Source organism: Acanthopagrus latus, chromosome 4, assembly GCF_904848185.1.
Source record: "Acanthopagrus latus isolate v.2019 chromosome 4, fAcaLat1.1, whole genome shotgun sequence".
Classification (NCBI taxonomy): domain Eukaryota; kingdom Metazoa; phylum Chordata; class Actinopteri; order Spariformes; family Sparidae; genus Acanthopagrus; species Acanthopagrus latus.
In genome coordinates, this window is record NC_051042.1 from 2,040,340 (window position 1) to 2,058,169 (window position 17,830).

Here is a 17,830-nt window from a genome sequence, read left to right on the forward strand (position 1 = left end):
GGCCGGTACGTGTTGCTTCTCACCCCCCTGCAGGATTGGGCAGCAACACATCCAGACAATCAGTATAGTTAATGATAGTTAATGTTGTGTTCGTAAACCCCAAACATTTTCATTAAAAGTGGATTTGGGAATCTGGATACCATATTACTTGCATGGTAAAGCTGATTTCTGTCACAAAAAAGGAAGAAAAAAAACGCTTCCAGGCCCTCTAAGAGGTGAAATGATGCAGGATGGGGCAAACTGGTGGTGTTGAGCATTTAACCATGACGCCTGCGGGTTCAATTCCCACTGGAAAGTTCAGAGCAGGTCTTCCACTCACACACACAATATTTTGAATAAAGTTATCTTATTTCACTCCTGGATGCAGTCAGTCCATCTAGTTTACATGAAGAGCAGCTGGTCTTGACGTTCAGTCCGCTCAGCCAGTTCATCTCTTTCTGGAAAGTTCTCTGGATCCTGGACAATGTCGTTATTTTCCTACTTTGGTATGTTCAGTTACCAGAATCTGATTTACTTAACATCAGAAAATCCCTGCATATATTACATTCTGCTCATCATAATGCCATTTTTTTTCCAATGTGTGTTTGACTGGAGTGCTCAGAAAGGGGAAGAGAGCCAGAGTAGCCAAAGGCTTTGCCGGCACAACTCCCCAGACCCCTCATTTAACAGCAGCAAAGTGCTGCCAGGGAGCAGGCTGACTCTGTGAGTGTGTGTGTGTGTGTGTGTGTGTGTGTGTGTGTGTGTGTGTGTGTGTGTGTGTGTGTGTGTGTGTGTGTGTGTGCGTGTGTGTGTGTGTGTGTGTGTGCGTGCGTGCGTGTGTGTGTGTGTGCATGCGCACAGTGATTTAAAGTGTATTTATTCTGTAGCTTGTAGCTCGGGGAACAGCCAGCGAGACTGCCTGAGATGAGCAATGATGGGGCGCCCACAAACACACACACACACACACACACTCACACACACACAAACACACACACGCACCCAGGATGTCTGAGCCTCTCCACTGGGGCCCAACGATCTTCACTTACCCTTCACCCTCCTGAAAGGGAGAAAGGAAAGGAGAGATTATGATATGCTGAGAGACAGAGACAGGGCAGAGACGACATGGTAAATAAACGGAGTAACTGTACAAAACAAGGATGTGGCAGCGATTGAATGATACAGGATGGATAACAGAGAGAGAGAGAGAGAGAAGGAGGTCAGGGAAGATCATGAGCTGTTGGGATTAAAGGAAGAGCAGAGAAAGAGATGGATGAATACAGGAGCAGAAGTAAAGTTATGTTGGTCTAGTAGGATATCTGACACACACACACACAAACTCACAGTATGTAATGCATACAGGCTCAGGCACATCACAGTGATAATGCCACCCTCTTATCTGACAAGGAAAGGTCAATAGCAACACTGACAATTTCTCTAACTCTCTCTAACTCTGTGTGTACACACATGCATACCCTGACATTTGTGTCTTCATGACCTTGCATGTCTGTGTTTGTGTGTACACATGAGCCAGTACTGTGCGATGCCTCTTACTAAGCAGGTTGGATGGATGAGCCTGGGCTGTGATTCTGACAACACCACACCTCATTATCAACTGACTCCTGCTGAGACGGGGGGAGAGAGAGGGAGAGAGAGAGGGAGAGGGGGGAGACAAGTGGGCAGGTGGAGATGAATAGTTGAAATTATTCATTAACAACCTTTTTACTCCTCTCGCTCTCTTTCTCTCTCTTCCTCTGTCTCTATGGACACTCTGAGAGATGCTGAGAAAACACTGCGTTGTGTTTCCCACTGACGTCCTGCTCACACACAGTCATCCGGGGCCATTTATCTTTAGATGGCAAGGGAACAGTATTACATGCGTTCACTGGCAATATTAAGATTACAGTCGACACACAAAAAGACAAGGGAGACTATTGATTGTGTTCTCGGGAGCCGTTATCATCTACTCAGTTAGAAAAGTTGACTTCCTTTTATGAAAGTAACGCCACTGCTTTGAATTAATTGGTGGCAGAGTGTGTTGTCACCTTTTATTATGGTTGTTTTATGACCCACATAAAGGTAACAGAAGAGAAAAACAATTTAAAGTCTATTAGCCACTATCAGAAGCAATGACACTGTAGAGTTATGATGTCTATTATGGTGTAATAACTCGTTAAACCGTCCTCACTCCAGTATTCCAGTATTAAGACGCCTCTGCCAGCCAGCAGAAATGTTTTGGCTTCATCTTTGGGGAGTTGTCATGTTGTCTATCTGTCTGTCTTTATACAGACAAATTTGAGGAAATGGAGGTACTCAAGACACTTTTAAGATTAAAAAAAGCACTGTGTTGCACTGTGCGCATCTCAACTGCTCCAACAAGTGTGGCAAACTTTAACACTTTAAAAGTAGAATAATTTCCTCTTGGTTGTCTGCCTCCAATAATGGGCAGAACATTTTTCCAACAACTTTATGTTCCAGTGCACTTAACCGCTGGCCTTTTATATACCAAATCTCATAATTTCATTATTCGATTGTATTTAAAATGTGTGTAAAATTATTAGTAATTGCCATATGACTTCTTGAATTATGGCCAGACATGTGTTTGCGAGGTCATAGTGACCTTCCCCTCTGATCTTTGTTACTGAGTCATTTGTTCTTCAGCTCAATAAAACATTGTGCGTCCAACAAGACAAACATTTTTCACAACTGCATTGGATGGAAATCCAGCAATTTTCATTGCCAATAGCCCATGATTACATTAGTTTCTTTGAACCCAACATATTTGACTGTTAGTGCCACCAAGCTGCAAATTGAAATAGAATGGATAATGCTGTAACACTAACAGGCACGTATGAATAATAGAAAGAGAGACTGGAGCAGTTAGCGGTGTCCAGACGAGACAAGTGTGTCTATCGTGCCAAAGATTATTATGCAGAGAGAGGGAAGAAAGGGAGGACATTAGAGAAAGAAGTGACAGGAAGAGGGAGGACAGAGGGAGACACCCAGAGAAAAGAGTGAGTGCTTACAGGGAGGAGAATCATAACAGGCCCAGATCAATGTGGAGCTCTCTGCAGACTGTCCAATTAGGCTAATGAGTTCAGGGGATTAGCAATGGCTCGCTTTCTCTCTCTCTCTCTCTCTCTCTCACACACACACACACACACACACACACACGCAGCACACACACACACACACACAGCACACACATTCATTGTACATGCACAGTCTTTAAAAAAACACATGTTCACCTCAAGCAACACATTCACAAACATATTTATCATAACTTAACCTTTAAGACATTTTGAAAAACGGAAAATTGTGTGTGTGTGCTGAGTTGTGTTGACTTGTACTTTCACTAGAAGCCATCCATGTTGCTTTTTGCTACATCATGCTGTTGCCTCAAGCTGTGCTGTAAAAGCCAACCTATTGTGCTTGACGTCACACTGATCTATGGCCGCAGAATGCCCCTGTTTTCAGAGACCTCATCAGGTCAACTGTGAGAGTTAGCCTATTCGCAAACCACTTTATTGCACAGTATTTGGAAGATGGGTTTGAAATACACCAGGAGAAAATCACAATATGTGAGTGAGATGGGAGACTAGGTGGATGAGAGAAATGAAAAGTGTTGGAAGGGAGAAAATGAGAGGGTTCAGAGGACAGAGCTGAAAGCGTAGAGTTACAGAGAGAATAGGAGAGGAGTGAAAGTGAGAGTGAAACAAAAGAGAAGGATAGGAGATGGAAAGAGAGGAGCACAGAGAGATCAGAACCGAGGGAGGGCAGAGGAGAAGGAAATATTGGAGTGGAAAGAAAAAAGCGGCTGGAGAGATAACCCTCCACACAGACATGGAGAATTACTATTGATCAGGCTTAGCATGCTTTTTCTCTTTCCTGTTTTTCACTCCTTTGCCTGCATCCTCCATCTCTCTCTCCTCCACATCCCTCCTCCCGCCCTCCTCTCAGTTTCATCTATCTCTTTTCTCTCCCTCTCTGTTCTCAGCCTGTAATCTCTCTCCTCTGCAGCCAGTGTATAGATACCATACATTTTCAAGAGGCTGTTTAACTTTTTAATTTGTCACCATTGTCGTCTGCCTGGCTGTTGATCTGTGGGTCTCCCAGCGCCTTCAATTAAAATGATTGAAATGCTTGTATGTGCCTTATCGTATGATGTACCTTACTGCAAAGAGCGAAACTCATCTAGCAATAAGGTCGTCCTTCCCAGGTCACTTGTTGGAAAAAGAGTTTGAAATAGGCTGCCAACAGTGGTGTGACCCTGAGCAGAGTGAGATGCCAGTGTCTCTCTGTAGACCACTGACTATGTAAAATATGACCAGAGCTTCCAGGTTATTACAGAAGTGCTTTACATTCTTTGTAATGGCCAGCAGGGGGAAAGTCCACTGGGTGCATAATCTACTGTGTGTGTCAGCTTATTAGAAAATGTCTTATACCTCAGTAAACCGTTTGCTTTTAAGTTCATGGTCTCATTCGCTTGTTTCAGCTCTTCTTCAACATGGCAGTATGTTCATTTAGTAAATGATGATCCTATTTAGAGTAAAGGATGATAAAACAGGATATGCTTTAGGGCACAACTACCACAAAATGTCCTCTGATTCTCACTCAGATCCAATCAAGATCACTTATTACTACCATGCTTTGGTTTGTGACCAAGTGCCTGCAAAAATAATGACATTCCCATCAGTCTCAGCCGGACTTGATGTCTAATGCTAGTTAGAAAATGTTCGCTTGCTACATTCTGAATGGAGATGGCAAACACAGGAAACATTATACCTGCTAAAGAGCAACATGTTTGCATTGTGACTGTGAGAATGTTCCTATGCTAGTATTAGCATTTAGTGCTGACAGCAAATATCATGACCGCATGGCAGATGCAGGCAAAGGCAGCTATTTCTATTGTATTGGCAAAATAAGAGGCTTTCCCAAAATGCATTCAAAAATCTCTCTTGATAATCTTGATAACATGGTAACATCACTTCACATCGCCAAGTATCTCCCTCCTCCCTCTCCGTCTCACTGATGTCACGCTAATTGACACTCTGTTGAACTGAAACACACCCTGTTGAAAACTTTAGTGGTCCCTCGTACTCGATTTGTTTGAGTCTTGCCTCGTAGTTTCTTTCTATTATAAATTATTATATGAAATTATTTATAAATGCACCTGTTCTCAGCAAATGATCATCGATACTTCTTTACATAAGCAAGTGCAAAGCTCATTAGGCTCCAAATGTTCTCTAGTAAAACTCGAGCATTACAGTATGCTTTTTTAAAATATTATTTTACAACTTTTAAAAACTTTTTTGAACATTTATCACATCGAATTTAGCTTTCATCTTGTCTGACGTGTTTTGGGCGTCTTTCTTTCAGTTTCCATTATCTTCTGTTGCTTTGTAGTTGCCGTGGTTGTTGGTCTTTCATCTCTGAAGCAGATATTTATGTGCTTGGACAGATTTCATGGACTAAGGACAGAAAATGTGAAGGAACTTAATTCATGGTGAGCCAGTCAGGGCAAACTAGGGTGGTGACAGCTGTCTTTTGGTGTCTTTTCTCTCTTTCTCTCTCACACATACACACACACACACGCACACACACACACGCACACACACACACACACACACACACCTACAGTGTCATTTCAAATGTCATCTGGGTGCAGGTGTCAGCATGCTTGAGTGCTGTAGTGTTTGAGAGGCAGTGCAAAGCTGGCTTGTGATAAGGACAGAACAACTATAAAACCCTTCAGGTCCAGCGTATCACCACATGCTTGTGTACTCTCACACATACACAAATACACACTTTTTTCTAACAAATCAAACGTCCAGATCTTGACATCATTGTATGGACGCTGAGGGGGCTCTCTAGGCAATGTGGGCTGTGTGTGTGTGTGTGTGTGTGTGTGCTTGTGCACTTCTAGCCCTCCTGGCTCCACCCTCCATCTCTGCAATTTGCTCCTTTTATCGCCATCAGGGGAGCAAATGGTTTCTATAGCGACAGGCACGAGGAATTTCTTTGAAAACCTTTTTTTTTCTTCCAGTTTTGAAGGCCTGAGGAGAGAAATAATGTTTGTGAGAGAGCAGGATATAAGTGTGTGTGCCTGATCCACAAGCCAGTTATATCTATGACCATACTGACATTTCGTGTCATGTTATGTTAGCTATAGCATATCCCTCCTGTAGAAGGATTCGCAGATAGTATGTTGTTATGTTTAAGTGGTTTTTCACATGTTCCATGATTAGATTCCTCGTTGATATTTATCATTTTTGATTGTCTCTAAAACAGCATCCCCTTCTTTGTTCAAACACACACTTAACTCGGTTTCAGACTAATGCTAGACGTCACATTGTCAGTCAGCATGCTGCCCAGAGGTGGTAAAACCTCCAGACAGGACATGAGGATATGTGTCATAGACCTCGGCAGACGGACACACACACAGACAAAATGTAGTAGCTTCCTCAGAGGCATCTGTGTCCTCTCCCTGTCTGTCTTCTTTCTCTAATGTCTCTCACATTATCTTTATCCATTTTGCCATTCACTTTATGCTCATGAGGAAATAAGGTTTGTCAGACTCAATATCAAGGGTAGAGTTTGTATCCCAAAATCATAGTCAGTGTCCTCACTCTCTGGCATTCAGCTGAGAGAACATGATGTCAGGCCAATCATAAATCATTCTACCGAGCATGGAAAACTTTCGCACCACAAACCACTGTAGGTGAAAATGACATACACGTGTCTTAAATTATTTTCAGCCCACAATGTCAACTGTTAGCAGCCTACAGGAGCTAGCAACAATTAGAGATCAAACTAGTGGAGTCATTGCATTCAGTGATATTTGCAATATACGTAATTTACTGTGTCCAATAAAGCATTTAATTCAGTTCCCTCATCCAGCCTTGTCAGTAGTCGTATTCAAGAGTAAATGGTAGATGGACTGGATTTTCTGTAGCATTATTCCAGTCTACTGACTGCTCATTGCACTTTACAACTCACGTTAAGGTGTCACATTCACCCACTCAAAGCAAGGTCCCAACTGCTTCTGGGGGAGCCGGGGATTCAAACCAGCAACCTTTCAATTACCAGGCTACCCGCTGAGCTACAGCCGCCCAAATAGCTTCCTAAATGTGATTGACAAAACTCTTAAATGCTTTGAATTGAATACAGAGGTTGCGCTTCGACAATGTGATTTTAAGTGGAGTGCTGGACCCCAAAAATCCAGTGAGCAAATTACAAAAGTCATGAAAAGGCAGCACATCTGAAATTTCCAAGACAGAGAGGACAAAATAAGATAAAATGGAAATGTAATAATCTCATGGTCAGAGTCACACATTAGGTCCAGTTTAAGAGTTTAGTATCCACTTGCAAGTGTGTGAATAAAGAAATGGCTACTCTCTCCTGTGTTCACGACGATGAGTATTAAGTATTAGTGTTTTTAAAGGAGCAGTATGTCAAAATTAGTGGCCTGTTGCACTCAGCAACCCCCAAATAAGCAGCATAATCACCAGAACAGCTGACTGCTGCTAACTGTATTCTGTTGATTACTGTAGATACTCAGTGTGTTTCCATGCACACTTAAGTCAATCTAGAGTCTTAGCTCAATTGGGCCATTTAATTGGACTACTGCCATTGTCCCAGTATACAATCACCAAGGGAAAATCAATTTATTGATGGTAATATGTCCACCTTCACCACATTTGGCTGCAATATGCAACATTTCAGCCTGTTGCTACTGGACCTGGTTGAACTATTATGTCACACACCAAAAAAGTGAAGAAGCTACAAACAGGCTGCACAGCCAAAGGTGAAAACATGGATTACTTTTTGGCACTGTGCATAATTTATATTGTATTAAAACCCGCATTGTCTTCGTCTTCTTTTGTTTTCTCCCGGCTGCCTGATACAGATTAATGTTATAGATATCTTCCAGGACAGTGCACAGTGTGGGGACTGTGGGGCATGCACAGAAAACAGAGGCCACTTCAGGTCTAACTAAGGCAAATACATGAGAGAGTAAATCGACTTCCATCTACATTATCTAGGTGTGTTAGTTTGACTTTGAGAATTTCAATTTAGTACGATTTCAGTTGGACTAACATGTTTCCATGGATTTCAGAAGTTCAGTTTCAGTCATACTAGCAAAACAGTGCAACTTTTCTAACATCATGTAAAGGTACTGAAGGTAGTAAACTGCTACTAAAAATACTCACATTTCATTTGTTCGGATCCCAATGATCTAGTTGATAGGTTCCCATACAGTCTGATATATACTGTACATCTCCAATAGTTCAGCTGATATGATCGTACATGCAGGTGTTGAAACGCATTCTGTGTAGTATTACAAAGCCCTAAATTGAACTTGGCTAAGACGAAAAAAGTAGGACTGCATTCACTTGTAGTTGCATTTCTAACTTCTTATTTTGTTTATAAACCATAGAAACAATAAGTAACGATCTATGTCTTTACTTATTGGTGAATTTTTCAAAGTCACACCATCTGTTTTGTATTCCATCCATCCGAGTTCGGTCTAGTCGTGACTGTGCAGATCGGTGCACCTGGGGCAATATTTATGAAGGTAGAAACGCCTCAGTTTGGGGACTTGATGGAAACTAATGAAACGCTAAGACAGAGGAGTGCAGTTTTATTTTCCTTTTTTCCTCTTTCTCTCATTTCACATCCAGCTATGACCTTTGGACATCTGTATACTTAGTCTCATGTCTGTGTCCCCTCATTCATATATTTGGCAGGATGTTTTAACACTGACTTGTTGAATGTGATGCATAGTGTGTAGTTTATGTGTGTGTTTAGAACTTTGAAAATAAGAAGTACACACAGAAATCCCCACCATGGCCGACTGCTTTGAATCAGTTTGACTTCTCAGAGATGAACTGGAGACTGTCAGTCATGTGTTCTGGGTGGAATTCCCTGCCAAGTCGTCCACTGTCTCTGCCGTAGGGAGATAGAACAATAACACACACACATACACACAAAACACAGACCCTCTGATACACCGCTCTGCATTATATCCTTTGCCAGCCTGCCCATGTTGTGAAATGGCTTTGCTCCAGCCATGGCCAAATTTCCTTGCCAGTCCACACACAAACACACACACAAACACACACACACACACACACAGCACTCAGCAGCCACTAAGCCAGGCTCCCTGCCTGCAACGTAACCCTGCTTGATCCTCCATCAGACACACAGACACAGACCCAGTCCACCCTGCTGGGTGGCCAAGTGCACACCATCCACCTGACAGGGAGCAGCAGTCTGTCAAAAACATCAGACCAAGACTGGCTTAAAGGTCCAATCCTCTCAACAATCCTGTTCTGTCCAGGCTCATGGACGGAGTTCAGTGTGAAGCACACAGTGGTGGTGGACTCATTTAAAAAAAGCTTCCCCTGCTGGATCCATCTCAAAGTAACACTCTGTAACACTCGTCCTCTTTTTTCTGTTGGACGGTCAGTGCCCTGTCTGGCATTTGATTGGTGGATATCTGGAACAAGAACTGGCGTTATCACAAAGGCCACTTCATGGTTGTATAATACAGACAGAAGTAGGCGAGGGGATTTAGGCTATTTGTAGGTGACAGGTGCAGCTGTTGTGTTTCTGAGCATGAGCAGCTAAATTCGAAACTTAGAGTGGGTGTCCCATGTACAGAGGCTTTGTCCTCGCTGCGCGGCCCTGGGTTTGAGTCCCGGCCTGGGGCCCTTTGCCGCGTGTCTCTCTTGTCCTGTTTCCTGTCATCTCTTTAGCAGTACTTACAATAAAGCCCAAAAAATATGCTTAAAAAAAAAAGAGGTACAGCCCTCTTCTGGCTGCTGCTGCTGGTCGTTGGCATGTGCTCCGCAGCCCAAATTCCTCTGGACATCAGCCAGATTCCAGTCCAGTTTCTTTCATCAGGTTCCTTCTTGTCTTTTGTTTTGGGGTTGGACGTCCATGTTACTGTCATTTAGTTTTTATGTATTTATTTCACCTCAGTTCCTGTTGCAGGCTCAGCTGACCTGTTGGTCCTAGAGTGACTTGGCTCTTTTTTTGTAAATTGTGTTCCCCCATGGTTTCGTAACATGTACCTAATTTATTATTTCCCTTATTTAATTCTGTGATTTGTAACTGATAAAGAGAAAAGTTTATGTAGCTTTGTTCTATGTTAAGTCCTTTGAGGCCTTCTTGTGATGCAGGCCTTTATTTAAAAACGTTTAAGGAAGGCTTTAGCAGAGCATCATAAAAAGTTTCGACCTCCACAGTTTCTTTCAGTTCAGTTATGTGGAGGTCTGACAGCTCCCTGTGTGGTTTTGTTCCTCGGTAATGAAATTTATTCTGTCGGGCTACACATGGCGATGGGCAGGATATGACGGTGGGATGTGTGTGTTTTCATACAGTATATTAGAATACACACAAACCATTTTTTGTACATTTTGTTTCCTTGATCAGATTACAAGTCACCTTGGAACAAGATTTAAGAGTCTACAGATAAGCTAGCAGCTGTGTGAGACTGTACTTTGACACAGCAGTGCTCTCAGCTCACTGTTACCTTGTGACAATGGCCCAATTTAGGTTTAGGCACAAAAACACGTTTAGGTGTAGACTAAAAATACCTGTTTTTGTTGCAACAGTCACAGCTGGAGTATGTCTGTAGGTCTTGTTAAAATACTGGTTTATTTGTCCAAAGGTCTCCTCAAAAATATCCAGTGGTTTTCACACGAATGTTGAAATTCAGACTTGAAATGTATTCACTGTAACTCTTGGTAACTTTTAGAAAATGTCAGTATGGTACGTAGGCCTATGACACGGACAAAGGTGAAGAAATTAGTTCTTTTCAGAGTTGTTAACTGCCAACATTTTATCCTAATGATTGGACGAGTTGGATGTCTAGATATTTCACTAGATTAGTGAAAACTTTGACCTGCTGATGGCAAAGTCATGAGCATTTATTCTCTGGACACCATAAACTAAATTCCATGACAGTGTTTCAATAGTAGTGGAGATACTTCACTAAAAACCCCAAATATAAACCTTATTTTAGCATGTGGGGGAAAGTCTGTTTTGTGGCAATCCATCCATTAGTTGCTGAGATGCTTCTGTCTCATGCTGCTAGCATGGCTGGTTTTATATCACCTCCCTCATACCTTTCATCTCCCCTCTTTACTGAAACTACTAGATTATCATTTAAATCATGGATTAAATCTCATACAGCAGAATATATCTTGTACTGATCTGCTACAGTACATTTCTTGTTCTCTCACATACACTCACTCACTCACACACACACTCTCTCACACACACACACACACACACACACCTCTCAGTAAATGTCAGACCCACCAGGATTCATCTTCAATGCCTGTTAGAAGCCGGGGCTTTGTACTTGAACAAGTCAATGTCCATGAAACTGTGCCCTGCCTTTCCTGGAAGCAGCCAATATTTCCGTCCCTCTCCCCTCTCTTCAGCCTGTCTGTGGTGTGTGATTAAGGCAATTATCCTGCCTCCTCACAGCGCTACAATCCAGGAAAATAAAATACATAGAGCGATAGCAAGCGAGGGAAATTTGTAGAGATAAAGAGAGGCGACTGATGAAAAGTGCTCTTTGGTACAAGGTGGCAAAAGTCGATGGGTCCATTCAGTATCAAGGCTGACTGCAGCCACAGCATGAACATTATACAGCATCATGGCTGGACTTGTATTCCATATCATAGCTCAAACTGGTTTAGACCAGGTTAGCTACTCACTTTCTCCCACTTCCTGTTCCTTGTTACCACTACATGGGATATTCCCAAGAGAAGATTTATGTTTGCAATATGAAGGAGCTTTACGAAGAGAAGTATTAAAATGGCCTGACCCAGGTTCAGCTGAGGTGACCAGAAATGAACTTAACACATCCTTTTTTTAACTGAAGTCAGGATAGGCATATATTAAAAAAAAGTAAAGAGACAAGCAAAGGCGTTGTGCTCCTCTCGGCCTGCAATACGCAGTCCATCCACATTAGTTCTGATCACTGGCTGCCTAGAGGCTTTCTCTCTCTTCTTCCATCGCTCTCTCCTTCCCTCTCTTTGTTTACCACGTAGAGGTTGATTTATGTCGGCTGCACTTGGCAGAGTTGGGTGGCGTGGGCGAGAAACAGCAGCTGAAGGGAAGAGAGAGAGAAGACGAGCAGGAGGGAGGAAAAGAAGGGGAAGCAGAATGAGTAAGGCCAAATCGAAGTGATGTATCGCGGGAGAGGAGACAGAGATGAGCAGAGGGGAGGAAACAAGAGACGGATGAGAATAGTAAGTAAGGAGGGAGAACAGGAGGAGGGAGGTTGTGCGAGGAGAGAGGGAGAGGTGTTGGACTGGCCTCAGGTGTCTCACTCTGATTTGTATCTTTTATGATGCGACTTCATGTCAGAGCAAGGTCTCACACTGCGGTCCCCATGGCTCGATCGCCTCCTGTGGTCTGTTCCGTCCTCCTCCTCCTTATTATGTTTACATGCACGTTACAGTCTTATCACTGACAGTCATGGTCAGGATGGGTCAGGTAGAAGCTGATTAAATTACATTACATCATGCTTAAATGATTTCTTTGGGAGAGCGGGGCCGTTGCAGCGACAGTTATGAGATAACTAAAACAAATAGGGAGTGTTTTCATACGCAGCTGACAGTGTAGTCAGAAAGTCACGAATGGAAATGTGCAACGTTTATGGGCTTGTTCACAGAATGTTTAGAAGAGGCAGCAACACACAGTGTACTTATGAATCAGAGAAATAAACTAAACTATGGACACTTTAAAAACATACTTTATTAAATTTTTATTTGTGTTTATACATTTAAAAATGTAAATGTACAGACAAAAATACAAGGCTAAATACTCACGCAGGGCTGAAGGTTAAATGTTCATACAATGACCATTATGTCGTACCTGAGAGAATTCTAAAGAGCAGATAATTAAGTACCTTCTTTGTTATTTCAAATGCTTTGTGTGCCAAATGCATCTGCCAGAAGTAAAAAAGCTTACGTTCAACTATAAAGGAAAAATCCCGGTCACATGATTTCAACATCACCGCCACTCGGCCTCCCTCTACACTGTAGGATACTATATGCACTTGACTATAGATGGATCAATGTACAAGTTGAAAAATGGAGCATAGTTCCATTTTATGTCCATGACCACGCCTGTAGTCGCAGGCAGCCACTCAAATCACAAGTGGGGGGTTACTGACGTGTTTTGTCTTGTATTGTAAAATGTGTAAATAAGCTGTTAACTAGCTTAACTGTAGACCTTATTTCAGGCAACAAATCAACCCACTGACCTCACAGAGCAGGAAACAAGAATTCAAAAATGTAACCTTGCAGTGTTAGGACTCATTCCTGCTGCACTGTTTAGTCTTCAGATAATCTGGTGGTTGTGTGAGGCTGCTAAATGCAAACACAATGCATGCTAGCATTTCAATATCTTAATTTAGCATTTTACATATGTCATTAAATATGCTGGTATTCAGTCATAATACATTATGATATTGACTCATGATAGGATGAAAGGTTTCAATCTGTTACATTTAGTATGTTTCACTTAAAACCAACACTACTGACCTCCTGCTGGTAATTGAATAAAATATGGCAGACATGAAAGTCAGTATGATTCAGCATCTGAGGACCATTACTGTCGATACAGAATCGATTCAGTAGAGATAGGACCAAAATGTGTCCTGAAAAAAAAAAAGCCAGGGCAAAATACCCTCTGAGATCAGGCTCATTATTCATCCTGATGTGGTTATGTGTTGAGAATAACACATCCTTTTTTCTTCCATTACAAATACTCTTTTATCTCCCTCTCTTCCTGCAGCCGGTCAGTTGAGCCAGTCGGCTCATTTCTCCCTCCAGCTGCCCTACACTGTGCTGGGCCTCGGACGCAGCGCCAACTTCCTGGACCACCTTTTCGTCGGCATCCCCCGGCAGCCTGGAGAGACGGTGAGGAAATAAAGGGGTTTATATTACCTGGGCACTGCACAGCACTCCTGCAGGAAGAGCCACAGGCTGCACTGTCTCACTTAATGTCTGAGGGAGATACACTGAGCTGAATCTGTCAGCTCAGACAAGAAGGAAGTAGCTGTGCTCAATAACCAAAGATTTGAATAAAAACCTTCAACCATCTGGGTGCAAATTACATTAAAATAGTTGTTACATGAGAAGTCTCTTAAAACGTGTATAATGCCACTCACATGCCTCATTAAGTCATTTCTGAGCAGCCTAACCTCTTGTGAGTGTAACAGCGTGTGGCATGCGTGGCCGAGACATTTAACATCTATGCAGTGAGTCTAAAAAGGGAGCAAGAAATGAACAAAAATAGCCTCAGGATCATGGTGTTAGGAACCAGAAAACCCTCCAAGAAAAACATCAGATGGTGAACTCCTTCATGTTATGTGTAATTCAGGCACCTTAAAGTCGTAAGTACAGAGCTGAAGAGTTGTTTTCCTCCTGCAGCTCAAGCTTTAGTTCACAATGTGCTGCATGTAACACATTTCTTCTGAGGGCTGTGGGACTTTTTTAAAGAGTATTTTGTGGCGATTCAGAGGAGGAATTACCCTCCATGTACTATTGTTTTTAGCAAATTAGTGATTCTAATCGGAGAAAGCAGTGTTCACCTAATCTTGTAGAAACAAATGGTTTGTTGAGGTTGTTTTTTCTTAAGCAAGCAGAAGTTAATGCAACAAAATATCTGCTATCTAGTGTTTATATACGTTTCTAAATGTCAGCCAATTCAGGAAGTGCATGATTAAAGAATGTGAAAGTTTTTTTTTGTTTTTCTTTTCTTTTTAATTTGTGAAATGATTGATGAAGATGTTTTAGCTAAACGCAAAGAAACAATTAAGACAGACACAGCGCTTATCATTTTTTCACCCCCCCATTTTTTTTTACTGGAAGTCTTTGGTTTGTTTTTGTAATCATGTATATGGATTTATATTACTTCTCTGAAACACAAGGCATAATTTATTTTTGTTTCTTAATTGAATTATCAAATTATGACTTCGTTCTCTAAACAAAACCCCAATCAGTGAGTATATGTTAGGAGTTTTCTCTGTTTTCAGAAGCATATTTCTGGAGGTGAGAACTTTTTTTGCCATCTTGTGACTGAAGAGAAGAAGAGATGCTGAGAGTTGCACCGCCTGCCACACATGTGCTTTATGGCAGATAGATTACACATCCTTCTTATAATGCACTGTATAGGATGGTTGAAGACATCGCCTACGGGCTTGTTAAAGGTGCCACAGTCTCCCCACTGGACCAGAAACATCCTCTGCTCACGTCTAGCTTCAAACACGTTTGTGTAACGGCCCTGAGAGAAGAGGATGTATGAATGACTGTGCAGCCGATGTATGCCTCCCATCATACTACAAGCCACTGTTATATTAATACCCTAAATAATTGATCAGGTTTATGTTTTTAATCTGTTCGTCAGCCACATTTCTACACTGCTTTCCTTCAAATGTCAGCGCTGCTCAGCTCAGTTCTCTCACACGCTTTCCACATTCATCTCCATCTGCGTTCTCTCTCACGCTCACGTTGCACTTGTCACAGTGAATATTAGGCACGACAGGGCTCTTTTTTCCCTCCCATGTGGTACCAGGATCTTTGTCAGGCAGCTGATTAGAATTGTAGATGGGTCTGTCCGCGACTCAGAAGCTGTAGTGCACCAAGAAGACTCATCTCAAACAAGCTGCTTTGTTGTCCCCTCTTCGCACACTCCTTTTTCCTATGCAAAGAAATGTGATCTTTTTTCCCCTCATTTTTCCTCCCCCTCACACATTCCTTCTACAAAGTGAATTAATGAATACCTAAAGATGCGGCCCATTATGCCAAGCAGGTTTTTTTACCCGCAGGGACTAGGGAAAGGAGTAACTCCATCAAATCTACCTGTAATGAGGAGGAGGTCTATAAATCCTGACCGCTGCAACACCCTGCTCAGTCAGCAGTGTTGGATCTTCCTGTTTGTCAACTCTCTTTTTATGTTTTTATTTTCTCTCTCTCTCTCTTATTTCTGTCTGGCTCCCATTTTCTCACTATCTCCCCTGCTGTGCCCTTTACAATTTTCTCCTCTACAATAAGAGTTCCTGCCTGCTGTCTCACAGAAGGAGAGGTTTTGTAAAATCTACTTGGATATCTTCCATCTTCTGTCCAATCATTCCCCTCTTTTATTCACCCCCTCCCCATCTTTTTCTTTTGAGTCTCTCTCCTCCTGTTCACTTATCTTCCACCCAGGGGATTCCCTTTGCTGCTCAAAGTGGTTTGCTTCACTAATCAGTCCCCTACTTGTCACTCTCGCTTTCTCTCTGCCTCCCTCACTCTCCATCTCTGTATCCATCTCCCTAGCTCTCTCATAGTGTGCCAGTTTCCCTGGCTTTGAACCAGAGTGTCTCTCTTTCTCTCTGAAGACTTGGGAACACTTTTCTCTTCCAAACAGCCAGATCGGATCTGCTCCCAGGCAGCAGCAGTGGAGGCTGACTCGTCTGCAGCTCTGCTCCCCCGCCAGTTGCCGCACCGACGGCACCGCTTTCCAAGAGCTAAGCGACAATGGCTGGCGGCGAGAATGTGCTCATTATGTAAAAAGCAATGCCGGTGTCTCATGCTTTTTCAAAATAGCTGCGAGATGTGGTTCCTCTCAATTGATGAAGAAACGGAGAGTCACAATTAAAGAGCAGTGGCACTTCCAGATTCTGCCAAATGTGAAGCTGGAAATGTTCATTCCTCCCAGCTACAAGCATGATTACAGTTTCTAAATCTTTAATATGATATCTCTGGGCTCTTAACCCCCAATGAGCCTGAACACAACCTTGGATACTTTAACAGGGGCTAAATCAAGACACAGGGCGAAATGGTTTCAGCAGTGTGTGGTGGTGGGCTTATCCAGAAATAAAATCACTGTTGTATGCAGAGCAGAGCATAAATACAGTGTGTGTCAGTCTTATGTCAGATGTCAGCATGGGTGGTGAGCCTAGAGGCGGCAAACTACTAAAAACGAAGCCTGAACTTGAAAGTCAAACTGCTGTCAGACAAATGTTTTTTAAGCTCTCTGATACTTTAACTCTGTGTCTTAACAGTCGCTGCCTGTCCGGCTTAACCCGCAGTGCTGAAATCCTCTCACACTGTTTAACTGTGAGTGGACACAAAAAAAGGATGGATGTAAAAAGAAGAAGGGTATACACTAGAAACACGAAGCACAAAGGACACAAGAAAACCGTTATTGTTGATGTGACCAGCTGCATACACGTGTGTTTATTTGGGTTTGTGAGGTGGGGGATCTGATCCTGCACCCCTGAGTAGTGACCTCACACAGAATACTTGAGATGATGTCACTCAACTCTCATGTCTATAGGTGTTTGCAGCTGGTGAGACCTATAATCATTTAAAGCTTGGTGGAGCTGTGTTTGGAATGATGTGATGTGACTAAACTCTGGGAAGAATATTGCAACTAGTGAGTGAATTTCATTTAAGGCGAGCTTTCATTAAAAGCACCCCGACAGGTGCAACAGAAAATAAGACTGAGGCAGCTGTCAATCAAGCACAATATGTACACGCCCACACAGGCTAATCAGGCAGCATGAGTGAGAACCTCTGTGGGTCAACAGTGGGTGAGGTTATTAAAGTTGAACTAAAACTGATCTGAACAGTGCAACTGTGTGGAAATAAGATTTTAGTCAAGTGAAATAAAGTTTTAAAACCTAGATCTTAGTAAAACAATTGTTTCCATCTCAGTCCTCATGTACAACCATTTTGTACTAGATGGTAAATCATGCTGGCGCTCCAGTCTACAGCCACCAATCTGCTCTTTAAAGCAGACCTCAGTGAGGGTAAGGTTGAGTTACAGCTGTAGAAGT

General features: G+C 42.4%; 1 protein-coding gene across 1 annotated transcript in view; it reads left to right on the forward strand.

Moving 5' to 3' along the window:
- Positions 1–17,830, forward strand: part of itfg1 (integrin alpha FG-GAP repeat containing 1) — a 138,183-nt gene that overhangs the window by 111,667 nt on the left and 8,686 nt on the right. The window contains exon 15 of the mRNA XM_037094518.1: positions 13,801–13,925. Within this exon, the coding sequence (XP_036950413.1) occupies positions 13,801–13,925 (125 nt within the window). The remainder of the gene's footprint in view (positions 1–13,800; positions 13,926–17,830) is intronic.